The 18,345-nt window shown below is 39.3% G+C and overlaps 1 protein-coding gene across 1 annotated transcript; it reads right to left on the minus strand.

The window, feature by feature from the left end:
- Positions 1 to 2,542: 2,542 nt before the first annotated feature.
- TFPI2 (tissue factor pathway inhibitor 2) lies at positions 2,543 to 6,667 on the minus strand. Its single transcript, XM_029957127.1, has 5 exons — positions 6,371 to 6,667; positions 5,894 to 6,076; positions 5,080 to 5,259; positions 3,695 to 3,865; positions 2,543 to 3,336 (listed from the first exon to the last, which is right to left on the minus strand). The coding sequence occupies exons 1-5, from the start codon at positions 6,453 to 6,455 to the stop codon at positions 3,254 to 3,256; spliced, it is 702 nt and encodes a 233-aa protein (XP_029812987.1). The 5' UTR covers positions 6,456 to 6,667; the 3' UTR covers positions 2,543 to 3,253.
- Between the last annotated feature and the right edge of the window lie 11,678 nt (positions 6,668 to 18,345).

Here is an 18,345-nt window from a genome sequence, read left to right on the forward strand (position 1 = left end):
CCTAAGGGCTTTTTCTGCAGGAGACTTAAAGGCAGCAGATACCAAATCAAGCTTTCCTGTAGTCCTTGGAACCCCAATGGCTCTGTATCACTCACTGGACAATCTCAGAGTACATAAGATCCTTTCGCTCTAGTTGCTCTCAAAAACCACCAAAAGTAGTAAAAAATGCATGTCTTATTCCAACAAAAACCTTTTAATGACCTGCTGCATCCCATATAAAAGCTGTAAAATCATTGGCTCCTCCCCCCACTTCTTTTAAAAAGTTCATTGGTTTGTTGGAAACCTAAGGGATTTGTCCTGCAGAGTGGCCGACTTTACGGAGTTGGCTGGTTGACTTTCCCTGGTTTCTTCCAGCTTATTCCTTTATCCCCAGTGTTGCCTCATGCATGGTAGGTCTAGAGGTTTGATTAACTGCAGGTTCAGTTTTTTTTTTTTCTTTCTTCCAGATTCCTTCATGGGGAGGAGGTGTGCGCTATTTACTGTATCATATCAAGAAGCAAAGAATGTTGGCACATTTTTACTAACACGGAAATTATCCATGGATAAGCCTAATTCCTCCATCAACCTATTGAGCCACGGCTTTGGCATCCACAGAGGATCATTACCCAGGTGCATACTTTCATTAGGGGTATCTTCTAACATTTGCATGCATGTATGAGGTGAGATCCGTTTATGAATAACTTTCATACACTATTTAGTTTCCCAGTGGTACATTTAAGGGTAAATAAAGGATAAATATTCTTTTGTTAATTTATCAGTTTTCAAAGTAATGAGAGAGTGCCCTACCAGCCTCCAAAGGTGACCAAGGAAGTGTGCATGTGTGTGTAATTATTAATTTTTTTGTATTCACTTTTATACTTTATGTATATTGTGGTCATTACTCATTTTGATGTTCATATTGTGTCATTTTAGATCATTGAAAGGCCCTTGTTGTTACCTTCCTGTTTTTATATGATTCATTAGTCTTCTTTTTAAATTTTTTAATGTTTATTTTATTTTAGAGAGAGAGCGTGTGCAAATAGGGGAGGAGTAGAGAGAGAGGGAGACACAGAATCCAAAGCAGATTCCCGTCTCTGAGCTGTCAGCACAGAGCCCCATGTGGCGCTCAAACCCACAAACCTGAGATCATGACCTGAGCCGAAATTGGATGCTTAGCCAACCGAGCTACCTAGGTGCCCCTGACTCATTAGTCTTTCATATCTTCCTTGCTATCTGGAATAAGATGGCCCAGGTTCATCGTACGTATTTCCTGTCCTAGACCTGGAGTTGATTTCTCCTCAGAACCCTGGTAAGTATACTTACTGCTACTGGATTATCATTGCTTCAGGGACTTTTAAATGGAAGGATGGAAAATACTTCTCATTTTTTTTTTGAAAGAGAAAGTAAATTTTGAATTCATACTAATATTTATAATTCCAATTTAAAAGTTGAAGGCTTTTTTCTTAATTGCTTAATTCCATACTTCTATATTTTTTTCCTAAGACTGAAAATCTTGCCTTCTAAAGAAATATATTTTCTATATATGATAGGTTCAAAATAACATTATCAATATTACTATTAAGACTAGTAAGTGCATTTTCAGATTTCTTCAGAATTTATTTAACACTTAGATTATAGCCTTTAAAGGACAGATAGTCAAGATACTGGCTTTGAAAGTCATGAGAGATAATTACATATTCTTTGTGCGGTCATGCTACCATCTGATATTCATTTGGACTCCATTGTTTTGGTTTATTTCTAATTGCAGAAGGAATGCTTTCTATTCTTTTTAATTTTGGTTTTAAATTATGCGGTTTGCATGGTGTAAGATCAAAACTGTATAATAAGGCGGATTCACATAAACTTTATCTCCATACCTGTACCATCTTGTTTCCTTCTTCCTGGTGTAGGCAACTCTTTTTAATATCCTCATGTCCTCTGTGATATGTATATGTTACTCATGTTGTTCTAGACCCTGTTTTTAAAATGTATTCTGAGGATCAGATGATACCCTTATGTAGATATTTTGCTCATTTTTCATCCATAATTTCTTCAACCCTTCTCCTATTGATGATTATCTGGTTTGTTTCCAGTTTTCAGTTGTTCTAAATAATACATTAATGAATGTCCTTAGGCTTATGCCATTTTGTATTTTTCTAAAAATACCTTTGGGATAGATTTGTTTGTTTTGATTTGATTTAAGAGAGAGACAGAGACTCTTAAGCAGGCTCCATGCCCAGCCCAGAGCCTAATGCTCCAGGGGCCCCTGGAATAGAATTTTAGTATATGTGCTGCCCAAGTGAGCACTGGAATAGGATTTTAAAAGAGGGATTGCTCAAGCAAAGGGCAAATGCATTTATAATTTTGCTAGATTAGGGGCATAGTTTTAAACATATTAATCTTGCCATGAAAATGTAGGAATTAAAAAAACTGTTTACCTGAAAAGTCTGTTTACCTGAAATGATCATATTTATCAAAAATAATCCATTAGTATAATTTAAATTATTTAATTCATGCATGGTCTCTAGTTTAATATAAGTAAACACCTTGAACAGATAAAAACTTTAACAATTTTAGTGGTCTCCGGTTTATTATGTCTTAGGAAGTAAGGTAACCATAGAATATTAACAGCCATCTATCCTGTATGTATAAACATATAGATAGGGGATGGATAGAAACATAGAGAATTTTATCCCCAGAAGAAAACATTTCTGATTTTAAGAACTTTACAAACTTTTTATTCAGTCAGAAGTTATTTTATTATCTTTTAAATGACACAATAGAAATAGAAGTTAGTTATGTCTACATAACAGCACTTGTAGTATTTCCTCAAGTGTTGATAAATCTGCACGTTTGCTTCCTTGGGCCTAAAATATAATTCACCTGTTAAATGCAAAATGAAATGCATTTCATTTTGGCCCTTTTTATGAGCATATGTATTAAGACAACATGATTATATTGTCTTATGCTTTTCAGTTGCTGTCACCTTCTGATTTCGGGATGAACAACCCCAAGAACTGGGTGAGTCATACTTGCTTTTATATCTTAGGCACAGTAAGAATTCAACTTCATATAGGTGAATAGTAAATTAAAAATAATAGATTCACATTTGAATAGCAGCTAGTTACGTATCAAAATACACAAAAAAGTAACCTGTAGCAATAAAAACTGGGGAATAAATCCTTAATGATTCATTTGCCCATATCACTATATTATTATTCAGGTACAACCATAAAGGCAGTAGCATTCACAGGATGAAATATAGGAAAAAAGGTTAAATTTGCTTCTTCCAAATCTTCAGCCTTCTGTTAGCAAAGAAAAGCTTTGGCATCTTCCTTTTCTTCTCCTTCTTCAAAGCTAAAGTCAACAAAATAAAAATAAATATCATATATCTCCAGCTGTTACACTCACTTTAAATCAACAGTTCCGACATGCTTATGAACTCACCTCCACTCCTTTTAGTGATTATAAAGTCAGTTTTACTCACCATCCACTCAAGTTAGTAACTTTCTACCTTTACAATGCAAGGATACAGCTACTAACTATTGGAGCTAAACAGCGTTAGCATTTGACAGTACTAAATAAATGCTATTGATGTAGAAGTAGTCTAGAAATGTCAATATGCTATTAGGAAAATGGATACATAAAAATATAAATTTGCTTATGAATTATTTATAAAATTAGTTTAAAAATTGAATAAGATAAAGTTCACTACCTTTTACACAAACATGTTTGCAGTCCTTCATGTTAATAAAGTTATTCTCATTCCCTCCACAGCCAGTATAGGTGAAGGCCTCGCAAGCTTTGTGTCTTGGATTAAAATAATAGCGAGTCATGTTAGCTGAGCATAGTCCTTCGTCTTTTGGACTATAGCAAAATGAAGGACCTTTATAAAAAAAAAAAAAAAAGAAAGAAAAGAAAATTAGAAATGCAGTAATACCAGAATTAATAACAGTGATTGCTGAAGTAACTGAAGAAAATCTAATCCCGTAGAAGTTTCATTCTGAATCCAAAATATCATACTAAACCACTTAAAAAGTGTCTCAATTTTCAAGAAAGCTTACATGCTATACTTTTGTTAAATCTAAAATTTTCATAAACTGGAGAGAATTTCTTCTGAAGCTATGTCCTTGTATCATTTGAATGTGTAAAAAAATTAAACCCAGAGAGCAGATATGCTCAGGTAGAAACGGGCCATGTTTCAAGGGCTGTTATAGGTCATGTTTTAGTAAAGTTTCTTGTGTTGGTAGGTTTATTTTAAATGTTTTTATCAGCTCTCCTTCCACCATTAATCAAGAATTAATCTAATTCCCAAGTAGCCACTGGAATATTTACATTTACACAAAAAATTTAAGGAAACACTAGTAACGTCCATCTGTTTATTAACTGAAGATTTTACATTTTGAACACAGCAAATAGCTATAAAGCTTCTTCAAATCTCTGCCAAAGCAAGTTTTCCTTGTTTGTTTAGTTTATATACATTTTTGTATGTGTCTGCTATGCCCAGGGAAAATGCCTGTGCAGTCTCTCTCTCTCTCTACAAAAATGCTGCCCTCGTAACCCGTAACTTTAGGGACTGAGAGGGTGAGGATGTAAGTAAGAAACGGGGAGGAGAACAAAGAAGGGATACAGATCTCTTTTTCCTGAAATTTGCAATTACTAAAGGATACAGAAATGTAGCCCAAAACTTTAGATAGAAATTTTCAAGTTTCACCATCTTAAGTCTATATATATTCCACTATCTCCTGTAACAAGTGATTCCAAACCTGAGGTCATGACATTCAGAATACTGTAATTTTTGTGTAAGTTAAGTAGATAAGAAGTAGTTCTAAAGAAACAATCCAGAAGAGGAAGCAAAAACTGAAATCATGCATGGCTTTGGCTTTCTAGCCCTGAGAACTTGGCAAGTCATTAACTTCTGGTAGCCCGTCCTCTCATATGTAAAAATGGGCATAATTATACTCCATCCCAGGGCAGTAGTGTAAAGATTGATGCCGTACTATTTGTGAAATCACCAGAACACAAGCCATGTGAATTCCACATCAAATTGTTGGGGTTTTTTGGAAATGAAATGGAAACAAAATAAAAAGTAGTATTTACTTTTCTTTGGTGCACAGAATCCCATACAGGTAGCCTCATCGGGGAACCTGTTCTCATTGCTGTGACAGCCACCAGATGGGAATTTTTCACATGTCATGGAACTTAGATTGAAGAAGTACTCTTCTCTGGGCTCTCCACACTGCCCCTCACTGACTTCCAACCTACAAATCTTGGGAACTTCTAGGAAAAGGAGGACATAAGACAATGTTAGTCAAAAATTATCTTCTTAGTATTACGTCATAACTTTGGTATATTTTCAGAAACAACTGGGGAGAAAAACAGCATGACATTTAGTACTGGGAAGTAAATCCCCAAGAGACTTTTCATTAATACAGTTATTTTAGCTTTTTTTTTTTTTTAACAGTGGCTCCAGACCTGAGTCAGTCAAATATAGTGGGAATTCTCTCTGTTCTCACCGGGTGTTCTGATTTTTCTACACATGAAGTTAATCAAACGTATTCACAGGGACGGGTATTTTCCCTTGGTTTAGTTCCTTGAATGACAAAGTCCCATGTTCTGTTACTAGCCTTAACAGATACAATAATCTAATTAAAGTAAAATAGAAAACATTATCATGAATCTCCACTATAATCCTGTAGTGACCCCAAAAGATGATTGGGCATCCCGGGACAAAAGTAAATTTTATAGTTAGCCAAATCATACTTTAATAATAAATTCCACTGGAAGTGTTTCGGATTGATGGATGATCAGTCAACACGAGGAAACGGTGTCCTCAAGGAGGCGTAAAATTAAACTACCACCAGTCCTTCGGTGCAAGGAGCGCGCAGTTCTGAGCTTGCGTGGGGCAACTTACTCTCTATCCTCCAGCAAGCTTCATCGCAGGCCTCCCAAGTTTCGAAATTGTTGTCGTTGCCCTCGCAGCCCCCGTACATGAACTTGCGGCAGCTCTGCGAGTACCTGTCGTAGTAGTAACTGGGGATCCGGGCCCGACAAGGCCCTTCGTCCGGAGGCAGGAGGCAGATCTCCGCGTTGTTCCCTAAAGGAGGAGCAAAAGGACAGTCTGAGGGAGGGAAGGGGGTCAGCCACGGCTCCCGGGAAAGTAGAGGCTTCCCCGGGCAGTTCTGTCCCGCCGCTTCTGAGCACCGCGAGGTTTGCAGAGAGAGAAAGTGCAAACTTCGGCGGGGGTGCCCCTGCCCACGGCTCCTAGACTCCTGTGAGGCAGGCACCCGGGAAAATCCGGGTAAGGATGGGTGCCGGGGCCCCCACAGAGCCCTCGCTGCCTGCCCCTGCGGAAGCCCGCGCAAAGATGGGGTCCCAGATCAGCCAATACCTGGCGCCTCCTGAACCCCATCGCCCAGCACGGTCCCCATCAGGAGCAACGGCAGAAACAGCCCGAGAGGTCCAGTGGAGTCCATGGTGTCCTGTTCAAGTGGCCTTCGGGGCGAGGCGTTCCTTGAAAGTCCCGTTGGAAAAGAGTGCACAGAGTCCAGCCTCTAGGCGGCCTGGGTGCCGACGTGGTGGGTGCTTGCTTTATGTAGAAGAGTGAGCCTCCGCCGACCCCGGACGGGGCGGAGCGTGCCTATGGGAAGCCTGGAAGGGAGGCTGATTCACGCCCCACTGGGGCTGTGTGACCCGCCGCCGCAGGGCGCTGGAAAGTGTGCGGGGGAGAGGAATTCCCCGCCAGGTTGAACCTGCCTCTCCCAAACTTTCGCTGGAGGGAGTGGTCAGATGGGGTATTGTGTCAGTGATGGGAAGTCGGCAGACGAGAGGGAAATGACCTGGGGGTGATTGCACAAGGTTTCAACTTGTAGCATCACCCTGAAGCCTGAATCCATGTTCTGAAAGCTCAAAATCTAAGTATTGCAAGGGTAGAGAGAAAGTGTGAAATTCTTTGGGCTGAGGGGAGCCTGGCTCACTGCAGTAGATTCCTTAATTAGTTAGAAATTTAAGTATGTGTATTTATTTACATTTATACATAAGTGCACATTTCAATCAAGATCTAATCTACATTTAATTAAAGACTCATAACTCTTAAATGTACAGGACTATTCCCAATCAAGAATTCGAACATTTACAGCGCCCCAGAACTTTCTCTCATAGGCTTTCCCAGTCAGTCCTTCAGTCCCAGGCCAGGGCAACCACTTCTGATCCCCGGAGCTCCTCTGTTTTGCCTGTTCTTGAATCGCATGCAAATGAAATCCTAAAGTAAGTACTTTATGAAGTTTTGTACATCTTTTGCTCCACTACTTTTTTTTTAAGACACACCACATTATTGATAGTTCATTCCTTTTAAATGCTGAGTCTATTCTTCCAACATATGAATATATTATAGATGTCCTGTTACTCGACATTTGTGTTGTTTCTACTTTGGGACTGTTAAGAATAACACTTTTGTGCACACACAGCTTTTATTACTCTCGGGTAAAATATTTATAAATGTTAAAAACTGCCAGTTTTCCAAAAGGATTGTACCATTTCATCCCCGCATCCTCCATGAGCCATGTATAAGTATCGTAGCTATGTTTTCTGAGCTGGAACATCAAAGTCCAAAGAGAAGTGGGGTCAGGCGATCACAGATCAGCCCCTTCCTGCACGTTTCCTAATTGTCAGTGCATCTTTATTAAAGTTCACTACCCCTTTGACATGCTACCCCAAGTCTAAACTTTTATTTATCCAAAACAAATGATCTGTATTCGGTTTTCACATAAAACATTAAAGGTATTTTTGGAGAACATTTTAATGGGTTCTCTTGATGAATGTGTTTTTCCCTTCCTTTTTCCTCTTGTTGTATTTTATATTTTCAAGGGAATGGTTATTCCTGGCTTTTCCTGAGGGTCTGGAAGGAGTTTACAGGACTCTTCCAAGTTTCGGAGGAACACTATGCTCACAGTTAACAGTCTGGGGCGTTTTGCACACTATATCCCTTGTGCCAGCTTACAGTTATCCTGATAGCATAGAGTCATATTTTTAAGAAAACTAGCCCCATCTGGAAATACTCAGTGTTAGTGATGCTGTCAGATTACCAAATATCTATGATTAAGACTGACAGTCCAAGATATAAGGATACATGTTAAACAACCAGCTCTCAGGAGGGGAAAAACCGAGGTGGGGGAACGGGTGTTTGTGGTTTGTGTAGTTTACTGATTTCCATGGTGTAAATGCTCCCATTATGGCCAATTTCAGGCTACGAGAGTTGGATAGACAGGTACAATCAGCTCACCAGAGCCAGTGTGAACTAGCTCTAGCACACCAGCTGGTTTGGGAAAGACACAGTCATAGGAGAACCAGATTAGACCCTCCCAGTAACTCTCAAATGTTCATAGGAGAGGGAAATTGTACCAGTATCATGTTCAGGAGAAAATTCAACTTCAAATTTATCTATTTTCATTCTTTTGAATATGATTACATATATCTCACACATGGACTAAAGTAAATTAAGGGACTGATTCAACCTTGTCATTAGCATTGACTATTGTCGTGCTTCCTCTGTGTTCTCAGGTGCTGGTAATTTTTGATCATCTTTTGCTTCATATAAAATGAAGAATCTTTTGAATTAGGGCAGATTATTTTGGGAAATTGCATGATGCAATGAAAAATAGATTTTATTCCTTGTCCCTTCAGACAAGTCACATAAATTCTCTGAGCCTCAGTTTCCTTATCTGTAAAATGGGTATAATGACTACTCTTGAGGATTAAAGAGCAGATGCCCGGGCACTCAGGGAAATGTGCTTCAGCTTCTCACACACAGGCCAGAATCCAGCCAGAACAGCAACATGATCAGACAAACAGGAATACAATCAGAAAACTGGCCTTGTAGGACTGAAACCTGTGACATTGTTCCCACCAGCCCTCTTGGCTGAGCTCAGAGGCCACCCGTCTGCCTGGGAAGGTGTCACACAATCAGGCATCTATCTGTAATGGCTTCTTCTGGGGAAATGGGCCTCAGGCATCTTTCAGCCAGAGCCGTGTACTCGGTCCTGCTACGTGTGTACTGAGGCATGCTATGTAACAGACACACAGGGGGGATGGGGAAGGGCCAAATCCAGGCTTTTCACCCCTCTGTGGTGTAGAGTCCGTGGACACAGGTCAAAATTCGAGTTCAGAGGTATTTTAGAAATGTTCATTTTCATCCTTTTTCTGTGCGCTATAGGGCACATCTTTTTTTTTTTTTTTTTTACTTTATTTTGAGAGAGAGAGAGAGCACGAGCAGAGGAAGGACAGAGTGAGAGGGAGAGAAAGAATCCCAAGCAGGCTGCATGCTATCAGCAAGGGCCTACTCAGGCAGGGCTCAGTCTCACAAACTAGGAGATCAGGACTTGAGTTGCAATCAAGAGTCGGATGCTTAACTGACCGAGCCATCCAGGTGCCCCATAAGGTGCATCTTTAACATCCCTGTGACCACTGGGCAGAGACAGGAAGGAGAATTGAAAAAGTGAGGACAGTTAGAAGTTTGAGATTGTCAAGCTAGGTTATCAGGAAGGAAATTACTCCTCTTAATTGCAAAACACGAGTATTTTTATATCCATGAAAAAGGTATCTTCCAATATAAGGGCAATCTAAATTTCCTGGGACTACTTTAAATTACTGAATATATACTTAGGACCATGTGAAAGGGCCACATGACTACTACAGTCAGCCTCCATAGGGATGTCATAGTACTTCTATATCCTTAAACTAGTATCTAGGCCAAAGATTACCACATAGCAAAGGAAAAGAATTCCTTTATCCAAAGTCAACAGGAAGTGCAAGTCTGGAGGGAACTGGGGAGAACAGTCACCCAGATTGATTTGTCATTATTATTCCAAGTAATAGTTTGGTGGCTATGGCAAAAAAATAGAGGTTCAAAATAGTTTGGAGTTCTGTAAAATAAGGCATGGAGTTCTTATAATTTAAATGCTATTCCACTATTTTCACTTTACAAAATTATAAATTGGGACCTAGAGAGAGAAAATGGCTGGTCATGTTTACTTATGTTAGTCATTGGCAGAGCAGAGACTAGACCCAAGTTCTGGATACACAGCCCTGTATTCTTTCTAATATTCCCATGCCTAGGCTCTTTCTACTGTACAAGGCCTTGGAGGAAAACACTAAATCCCAGAATTAAAGCACAACAGAAGCCACAGGGAGTGACTCCAAGAGCACCTGTGCATGTGTCAGATCCTTGCTTCTGTTCTTTCTCACCACTGCCACCACCCCTGACCCCATAAAAAATGGATACGAAGTTAATTTGGAACACATTAGCTCTTAGAATGCCCAAGCCTGAGGTATGACATTCTGTCTTCTGAGAGCCACACATGCATGGACAGTCATCATGAATTTAAGGAAAGGATTGAGGCAGAGGGACCTCCTCTCTGTCAGACACCTTAGAGAGAGGTGGCATGGTTAGCTCATGAATGAATGGGGAGAATTAATTGGGCCCAGTGATTTGGGGGATATATATTATGAACACAGTCACTTAAGGAATTACATTGGTAACTCCTTGGTAAACAAAATTCTTGCTGCCTATTAGCTTAAGCCCTAACAAAATAAAATCTGAAATGAATCCAGCTGGCTCTAACAAGAAGTTTACACATTTGATAAGAAAGGCAGTTAATCTTTTCTGAGAGATTAGGGATCACGAGGATTTTGTTAAAGTTTAGGCAACTCCTTCACCAAGAAGGCGTTTTTCCTAGCGAGCTGGGCCAGGTAAGAAAGGTCTACCCTAGTGCGCCCTCTGTCAGACATAGAGTGCATCTGTGAGTCTTCTATAGTAAGATTGAGATTCCCTATGCCTAATTTTATTATTCTTGTTCTCCTTAGGGAGAACGAGATAATGGAGTATTTATGTCTTATACCATGGTAATTTTTTCATTCACCTACTTTAAAGATAAGCAGAATTAATATGTAATATGTGCCAAACTTTGTGTTAGTCATTTGGGGTACAAACACATTAGGGATCTCATAGCAAAGCAGAGTAGACAGATGAACATCATATAACCAAATTGCAAGGTAGTGTTTTTGATACAATATTAAAGTATGTACTAGGTTTTATGGGATCATAGAGAAGGAAATAAAATTTTAGCAAGAGCTCAATTCAAAATAATAGCCAATCCATATAAATATATGTAACATTGTATCTTCTATGCCTGTGGGACACAGAGACTCATTCCTTCAACAGCTAGATTTTTTAGTTGGTTTTTAAAGATGCTGTGCTCTAGCAGAGCGTTGCCTTCTGCAGGAAAGTAGAATCTCAGAGCCTCCCTCTCTATTCCACCTAGACGTGTGATCCCTCAGCTATCATGCCTGCTTAGGAGGCAGACAGTCTTATCTCTTGCTCAGGTTGCTACGTATTTAACTATGTAGGGCATCTAGAAGGGACAAATCTGGGACTATTTTATCCAAGATGTTTCTGGCACAGTACAGTCTCATCATCTGCCCAGAATTCTAGTCTGGGCTACCAGTCCATTGGCCAGTGGCATGTCAGGAAGTGGGGAAGACAGAGAAACTTGTCCCTAACTTCTGAATATCATGTGGGAATCTCAATAACTATAATGATGAATATGATGTTTATTCAGATTATAGATTATATTTTGCATATATTAGCTCATTAAATCTCCCACAATAACCACGGAGGGAAATGCTTTATTCTCCCCACTCTGCAAATGAGCACTGAAACTTTAGGTGAATATGTGTCTGGGCCAAAGCTATGCAGCTAGCTCAGGCAGTCTGAATCCTCTGGTTTCACTCACCGTACACACTTCTTTTTCTTGCACAGTAGTGGGGATCCATGTCAGGCTTATCTCATGTAACACGTGCTCATGACCTTAGTTCAGTACCTGAACAACTTTATCTCAGATTCCCTTTTTACTCAAATTATAATTGAGAACAAATAGATCACTACAATTTAAATACATTGCTATAATGCTCCAAGAGAAACATCTGCCAAAGTTAATAATGAGATTAGAGGATTGAGAGAGTTAATCACTGAAGTCCTTACTTTCAGGGTTATATTTAGCAGAAAGTAATGGACCTTGACCCTTCAAGTATAAAGACATTCTTACAAAAATATTGTAATTTTTATACTCTACCCCAAATCTCATGTTAGTTGCACATAACTTACTAAAGTGTCATAAACCCTTCAAATGTTCATTTGTTCTAATTTTATGCAGAAAAGCTTTTGTATCTTAAATCACACAAGAAGCACAACCTGCCATTTGGGAGGGGGAGAGAGGATAGTTGCAATTTGAAAGGACAATCCATCTCCTAAGACTCTAATTTTTTTTCTTCTCTGAACTATTAGCCAAAGAAAATACTGAGTCAAACTAAAAAGTCTGTATTAGAAGAGAATTGAGTAGAGTAGCATGGACTAGGTCTACTGAAGGAGCCAGAGAAGTGTGAAGGTGTGACCTTGTTCCTATAGGGCAGTGATATCTCCAGCATCCTCTGTCCTCCTGTCTCTTACAGTAGAAGTCATGTCCTGGTCCGATCAGACACCAGCCCCTGGGCTTCTGCTCTGGGTCCTTTCCCCTCTTGGCTTCTCACGGACTTGACTCCTGTCACTTTTCTGTAACAATAGTGCCTACAATAGTTACCATTTGGAGTGTTCCATTTCAGATTGTTTTTATCCCAAACTTTAAGTTCATATTTGACTCTCTGTCCCTTTTCTGTTAGAGCCTTATTTCACTGCTCCCTTTTCCAGCAAAACTTACCAGAAATGTTTTCTTCACTATCTGCTCCACTTTCTTATCTCCCTTTTTTCCACATTGCACTCCAATTAAACTTCATATCAGGAAGAAGAGGAACAGGAAGTACTCCTGTCAAGGGCATCTCATTATGTTTCCACATCTTACTGGACTTTCAATTCATATGACAACCAAAGCAGTTGCCCCTGAGGTCACCAAGGACCACATTTTTGTCTCAACAATATTTTACAATTCCAAATCCCTCAAAGCATTTCATGCTTTTCTTTTAGTTTTTATGACACCCCATCCTTCTAGTTTTCACCTATTTAGTTGACTATTCCATCTCAATCTGTCCTTCTCCTCTGCCTGCCCACTAAAGATCAGGATGACTCAAAGCTCAACCTTGAGAACTCTTCTCTAACTGTACATTTTTCTTATATGATTTCTTATATACATACTTATATATACATACACATATACATATATTTGTGTAGAGTCTTGATCTCACATCTGAATCCAAGCACTTATATCTACTTAATATTTGTACATGGATGTCTAATAGACATCTCAAATATTATATGTCTTAAACGGGATCCTTGATCATATACCCTGATCTTCTTTCTTTCTGTCAATGACACTTCTAGGTAAACTTTAAAGCCCAAAACTTCGAAATCACTCTTGACATGTCCCATCTCTTCATCACCCAATCCATCAATAGTCCTGTCACTTCTACCTCCAAATCACATTTTTAATCTAACCATAGTTCTTTATATCCATGGCCACCAATACAGTTTGAATCTATTTGTTCTTAAGGGACCATTGTGTCAAGTTCTTCCATAAACTCCCAGTTTCCACATTTGTTCCCCACTCAGCCCCACACAGCAGAGTATTTTTAACACAGCAGATTGTGTCACAATACCTCACTTCAAAATAAAATCAGAACCCTTCATTAGCTTCTCACTTTATTTTTCACCATTCCTCTGAGTGACTCTATGTGATCTGACAGCCATCTCCCTGGCTGACCTCACCCCCTCGCTTTCCATCGAATCTCCCTTGACTGTCTTCTCAGGTTACACTGTGTTCTCTGTTCTCCTAGTACAACACATTTGTTTCCATCTCAGGTCCTCTACATGCGCTCTTCCTTCTGCTTAGCCCTTCTCCTTGCATGAAATGCTCATCTCCTGATCTTACTGGCTCCTTTTTGACAGTCTTGGTCCTGCTGGCACTACCTCTAATCAGTCTATATGATGTTGCTTCGTATCCCAGTCACTCTTTATCATAAACTATAGCCTTTATCATCTGATACCTCTATGTTTATTCATTTTGTTTTACTTGCCTGTTCCTCTCACTATTATCTAAGCTCTGTGACAGTAGGGAACTTACCTGTTGCATTCACCATTGCATCTCATTGCTAAGAGCAAGACTTGGAAAGTAGGAGCTTATAAATGTCTGTGAAATAAACAAATTACTTATTCTTCCCCTAGCACTTATCACAATCTAATATATGGTACATTTTATCTTGTTTATCATCTTTCTCCCTCATTAGAATGTACATTCCTCATGGGCAACATTTTTTATATTTTTCTCTGCTCTACCCTCAAGCATTTAGAATAGTGTCTGGCACATAATAGCACTCAGTAAATATTTGCTGAATGAAGAATAAAATGTTAGCTATTTTTATAGTTCCAGTATAATGTCAGGACAAAAAAAAGAATAGTACAAGATAAGAAAATTTATAGCCATATGATTAGAAATTTATTGTACATAATACAGTGGATTTGTTTCTGAAAAAGTGTCAAATTGAATGTTTATAAATCGAAATATTTAAAGTGTGCTAGCAATGTTTCTATTTCAAAGAATGTGCGATTGATCCACTGTATAAAACGGAGGACTTCTAAAAATAATTTCAGTGATTTCCCCTAACATAGCCCTTATAAGTTAAATATTTCATTTTAGTTTATTTATTTTTGAGAGAGAGAGAAGGAGAGAGAGAGAGAAAGAGAGAAAGAGAATGAATCTCAATCAGGCTCCACACTGTCAGTGCAGAGCCAGATGTGGGTCTCAAACTCACGAACTGTGAGATCAGGACCAGAGCCGAAACCCAAGAGTAGGACGCTTAACCAACCTAGACACCCAGACTCCCCATAAGTAAAATATTTTGTCAAGTTCCCTTACTTCATAATATGCTTATCTATAATGTCAAAACAAACAGAAAACAGGTAGCTTTTGAACTTCATACTAGCTCACTTTAATTCTAGAATAAATTAGCAAGGAACCTAATGGAAATGCTGAAGATATTAGTGAGACACTTAAGTTACTCTACATAGATTTATCTTCCCTACATCCCTCACCCACACCCACAAAACCTAGGAAAACCATTAACAACGCAGCATATTTTCAATTCAAAAGGCCCTGGAGGGGGCAGTATTGCCCCCACTGAGAACCACTGCTCTATTGATGGGGCACGACTTGAGATACTTCCTCCCTCTTCTCTTCCCTTTGTCATTTTGGACTTGATCCCCTCTGACAGTAGAGCAGGATGAAAGAAGTTAAAAAGGCAAATATCTTCTACTAGGGTATATTTCTCTCCCCTGAGTTAGCTATAAATTGCTACCTTAGCTTGTTGGTTTGTGTCTTCTGTCCTTCCCTTTTATATTCTGGTGGAGGTGGGGTGAAGAGGTGAGTTTGGTAATAGGGCCAGTTAGAAGATCTAGCTCCTCTTAGGACTTTCCATGGACAAGTGACCTAACTTCAAAACTTCAAATATGAGTGGCCCAGGTATGGGGTGGGGGAGAATATGGCAGAGTGGGCTTAATGCCCTTTGTTTTCAATTTCGGGCTTTCTTTCTGTGTAATTCTAGGGTGTGAGAAAAACAAATCCATTCTTTTACACTAATTTGAAAACGGGTAACAAAGTGTGCTGAAAACAAAAACAAAGATAAGTATGCTGGAGTTGAAAATGCCCCAGACCAGTAAACAAACACGTGTGCTATAACCCCAGCTCCCTGGCCACCCATTGTGTGATTTGGGGCACTTCAGTTCTCTGGACCACATTTGCTTCCTCTGTAAAATGGGATAAGAGATGATTAGATGACACCATATCTGAATTCTTTTAAACTCTTCAGAGCAACTCTGAGCCTTTGGACTCCTTGCAGACAGTATGCATTGCCCTTCTCTGTATGTCTGGGTGTCCTTGAGGGAGGTTCGAGTTTTGATCCTCACTCTGAGTTTTCTCATGCAAGTCCCGCGGCATCAAATTTCTCAAGCATTCTCACATTTTCTAAGATTGATGTCCACCAAAGCAAATGTGTTTTACTTAAAATATTATGAAAATGGTGAATGACAGCATTTTAGAGTTGGGAGATCATTTCTTGATAAAGTCAGATACTTTACACTTTTCTCTGTATCTAGGTGAATATTTATGATGTAGGTTGCAAGTGACTTTTTCAACACTTCATGATTCTCTTTTACATATTGAACAATGCAGGAGAAAGGACATAAAAGTTATGAAAGATACGAATGCCTTCCTAAAGCTCCTTACAACCCACTGTGCCTTCGGATGTTTTAGAAGCAGAGCCTCAGGCAGAGATCCTTGTCTAAGTGACTTATGAAGGGCGAGCTCTCAGGAGAAGCCTCTGAAGGAGGGCAGAAAGCATGATGAAGCAAAGTTGTCGTTTCAGAGTCCAGCTGATCCTGATCCAGTGGGGAGCTCTGGAAGGTTCTCAATCATAAGGTTGTTCAGCCCAGAGGCAAGTGGTCTGAGCTATTAGAACCCCACTTTAGCCAGCCATGTGTTACAGGGGCCAGCTGAAAGCATAGGCTCCCAGACATCACCAGCTGAAGAGATTTCCATCAGCCAAGAACAAACTTACGCAGAAGGCTTACCCTTGGCAGTCAACACCTGCAGGTGTCGGGGAGATGAATATCCTGGCCTGGAAAGGGGGATCTAGGCAGGGCGCCAACAGTATCTGCTATGCATGATATTAAATGAGTGAAGTCATGTCCACATGATAGCCTTTAAAAGCATTTATAAAGCTACCTATCAGCAAATGACATGTAAGACAGCACAGTTTGAGAATCTGGTGGTACAGTGAGTAACCCAGCTAACATGTACTGAGCTCTAGGTCCATACTACATGCTGTATGTAATCTTCATTCCTCTCAAGAAATCTACAATGTAGGTAATACTGTTCCTACTCCCTAAGAAACTGAGGCACAGAGAAGTTAAGTAACATGATCAGGACCACACACCTATCAAGAGCCAATGAGAGATTATTTCATTGGCAAAAATATGGTAGGGATTCTCTAGAACAGAGAAAATGAAATTCGAAACCCTGTTCCAAATCAAAATCTCTTAGATTGGGCTCATATTTTAACAAGTCCTAAAGTGATTTTTATGCACTGTGTCACAGCCATTGCCAAATGGAATTAGTTTTCCAAAATGGAGAAAACTTGTGCAAAGGCCAATGTCAACAGCTAGAAATGATCAGCAGAGGTAGATATGCTTGTCAATGGTTATAGATAGTCTGAAGGTAGTGAGAAAGAAGGAAGTGGGGAATAAACTTGAGCATGGGCTCTTGAATGCCAAGCAGTAATTATATAGGGAGGAATAGACTTTTTGTTGTCATATTGTTTCTTAAAATAAGAACAGAATAGCAAAAATAAAAAGTATAGGAAACACTGACTTAGGTACTGATTACTGATAGAGTCTTCTTTTCTATTTTTGTGCTGGCACTTGTTCCTAAAAACATGATAAAATGTCTATTTCCTAGGTGCTTGTGTGGCTCTGTTAAGCATTGGACTCTTGGTTTTGGCTCAGGTCATGATCTCACCATTTTGTGAGTTTGAGCCCCATATTGGGCTCTGTGCTGACAGTGAGGACCCTGCTTGGGATTCTATCTCTATCTGCCCCTCTCCCACTCACACTGTTTCTGTCTCTCAAAACAAAACAAAACCACTTTAAAAACATAAAACACCTATTTCCTAGAGAAGAACAATCTTTTATAAGACTGAGAAGAAAAATAATATTCCCTCAAAGGTTTTAGAAGTGGTAACACTATCAGCACAAAGAAATAAGTTAATTTCTGATAAATTATTAGGATATTTTTATGTAGATGTACAATGTTTGCTAAAATAGCATGTGACCTGAATATGTTTACTTTCATAAACATAAGTCATTAAAAAAATTGAACCAGGGAGACAGAGGAGAAAAAGAGAAGACCAAAGAGGGAGATATAAGTGATGCCACTTGGCTACAATGAAATTTTTCCAGACAGTTGCATATAGGCACCACCAGCGTCCTCCTTGCCTGTTGATCTAATGAAGGAGAAGAGGTTTCTGAGAGTGTGAAGACCCTTCTCCTGTGATGTGCATCAGTGGATCAGACCCACTGTGCTACCTTTAACCTGCTACATTTGCTCATCATTGCTATCCAATGCATTGTGACAGTTACACACACTTCCAGGTCTTGTTTAGAGTAACATGCTAGTTTATTTTTGATTAATAAGATTGTTTGCTGTATTTCCCCTCTATTGGTTCATGGTTCAACCTATTATTTATAAGGAACTCACAATAACAATTTTTGTATGTTTCTCTGTTAATACCATATTAAGTACTCTAGTGATTTAGGGGATTAGTGGGCAGTCC

The sequence above is a fragment of the Suricata suricatta genome, chromosome 2 (genome assembly GCF_006229205.1).
Source record: "Suricata suricatta isolate VVHF042 chromosome 2, meerkat_22Aug2017_6uvM2_HiC, whole genome shotgun sequence".
Taxonomy (NCBI): domain Eukaryota; kingdom Metazoa; phylum Chordata; class Mammalia; order Carnivora; family Herpestidae; genus Suricata; species Suricata suricatta.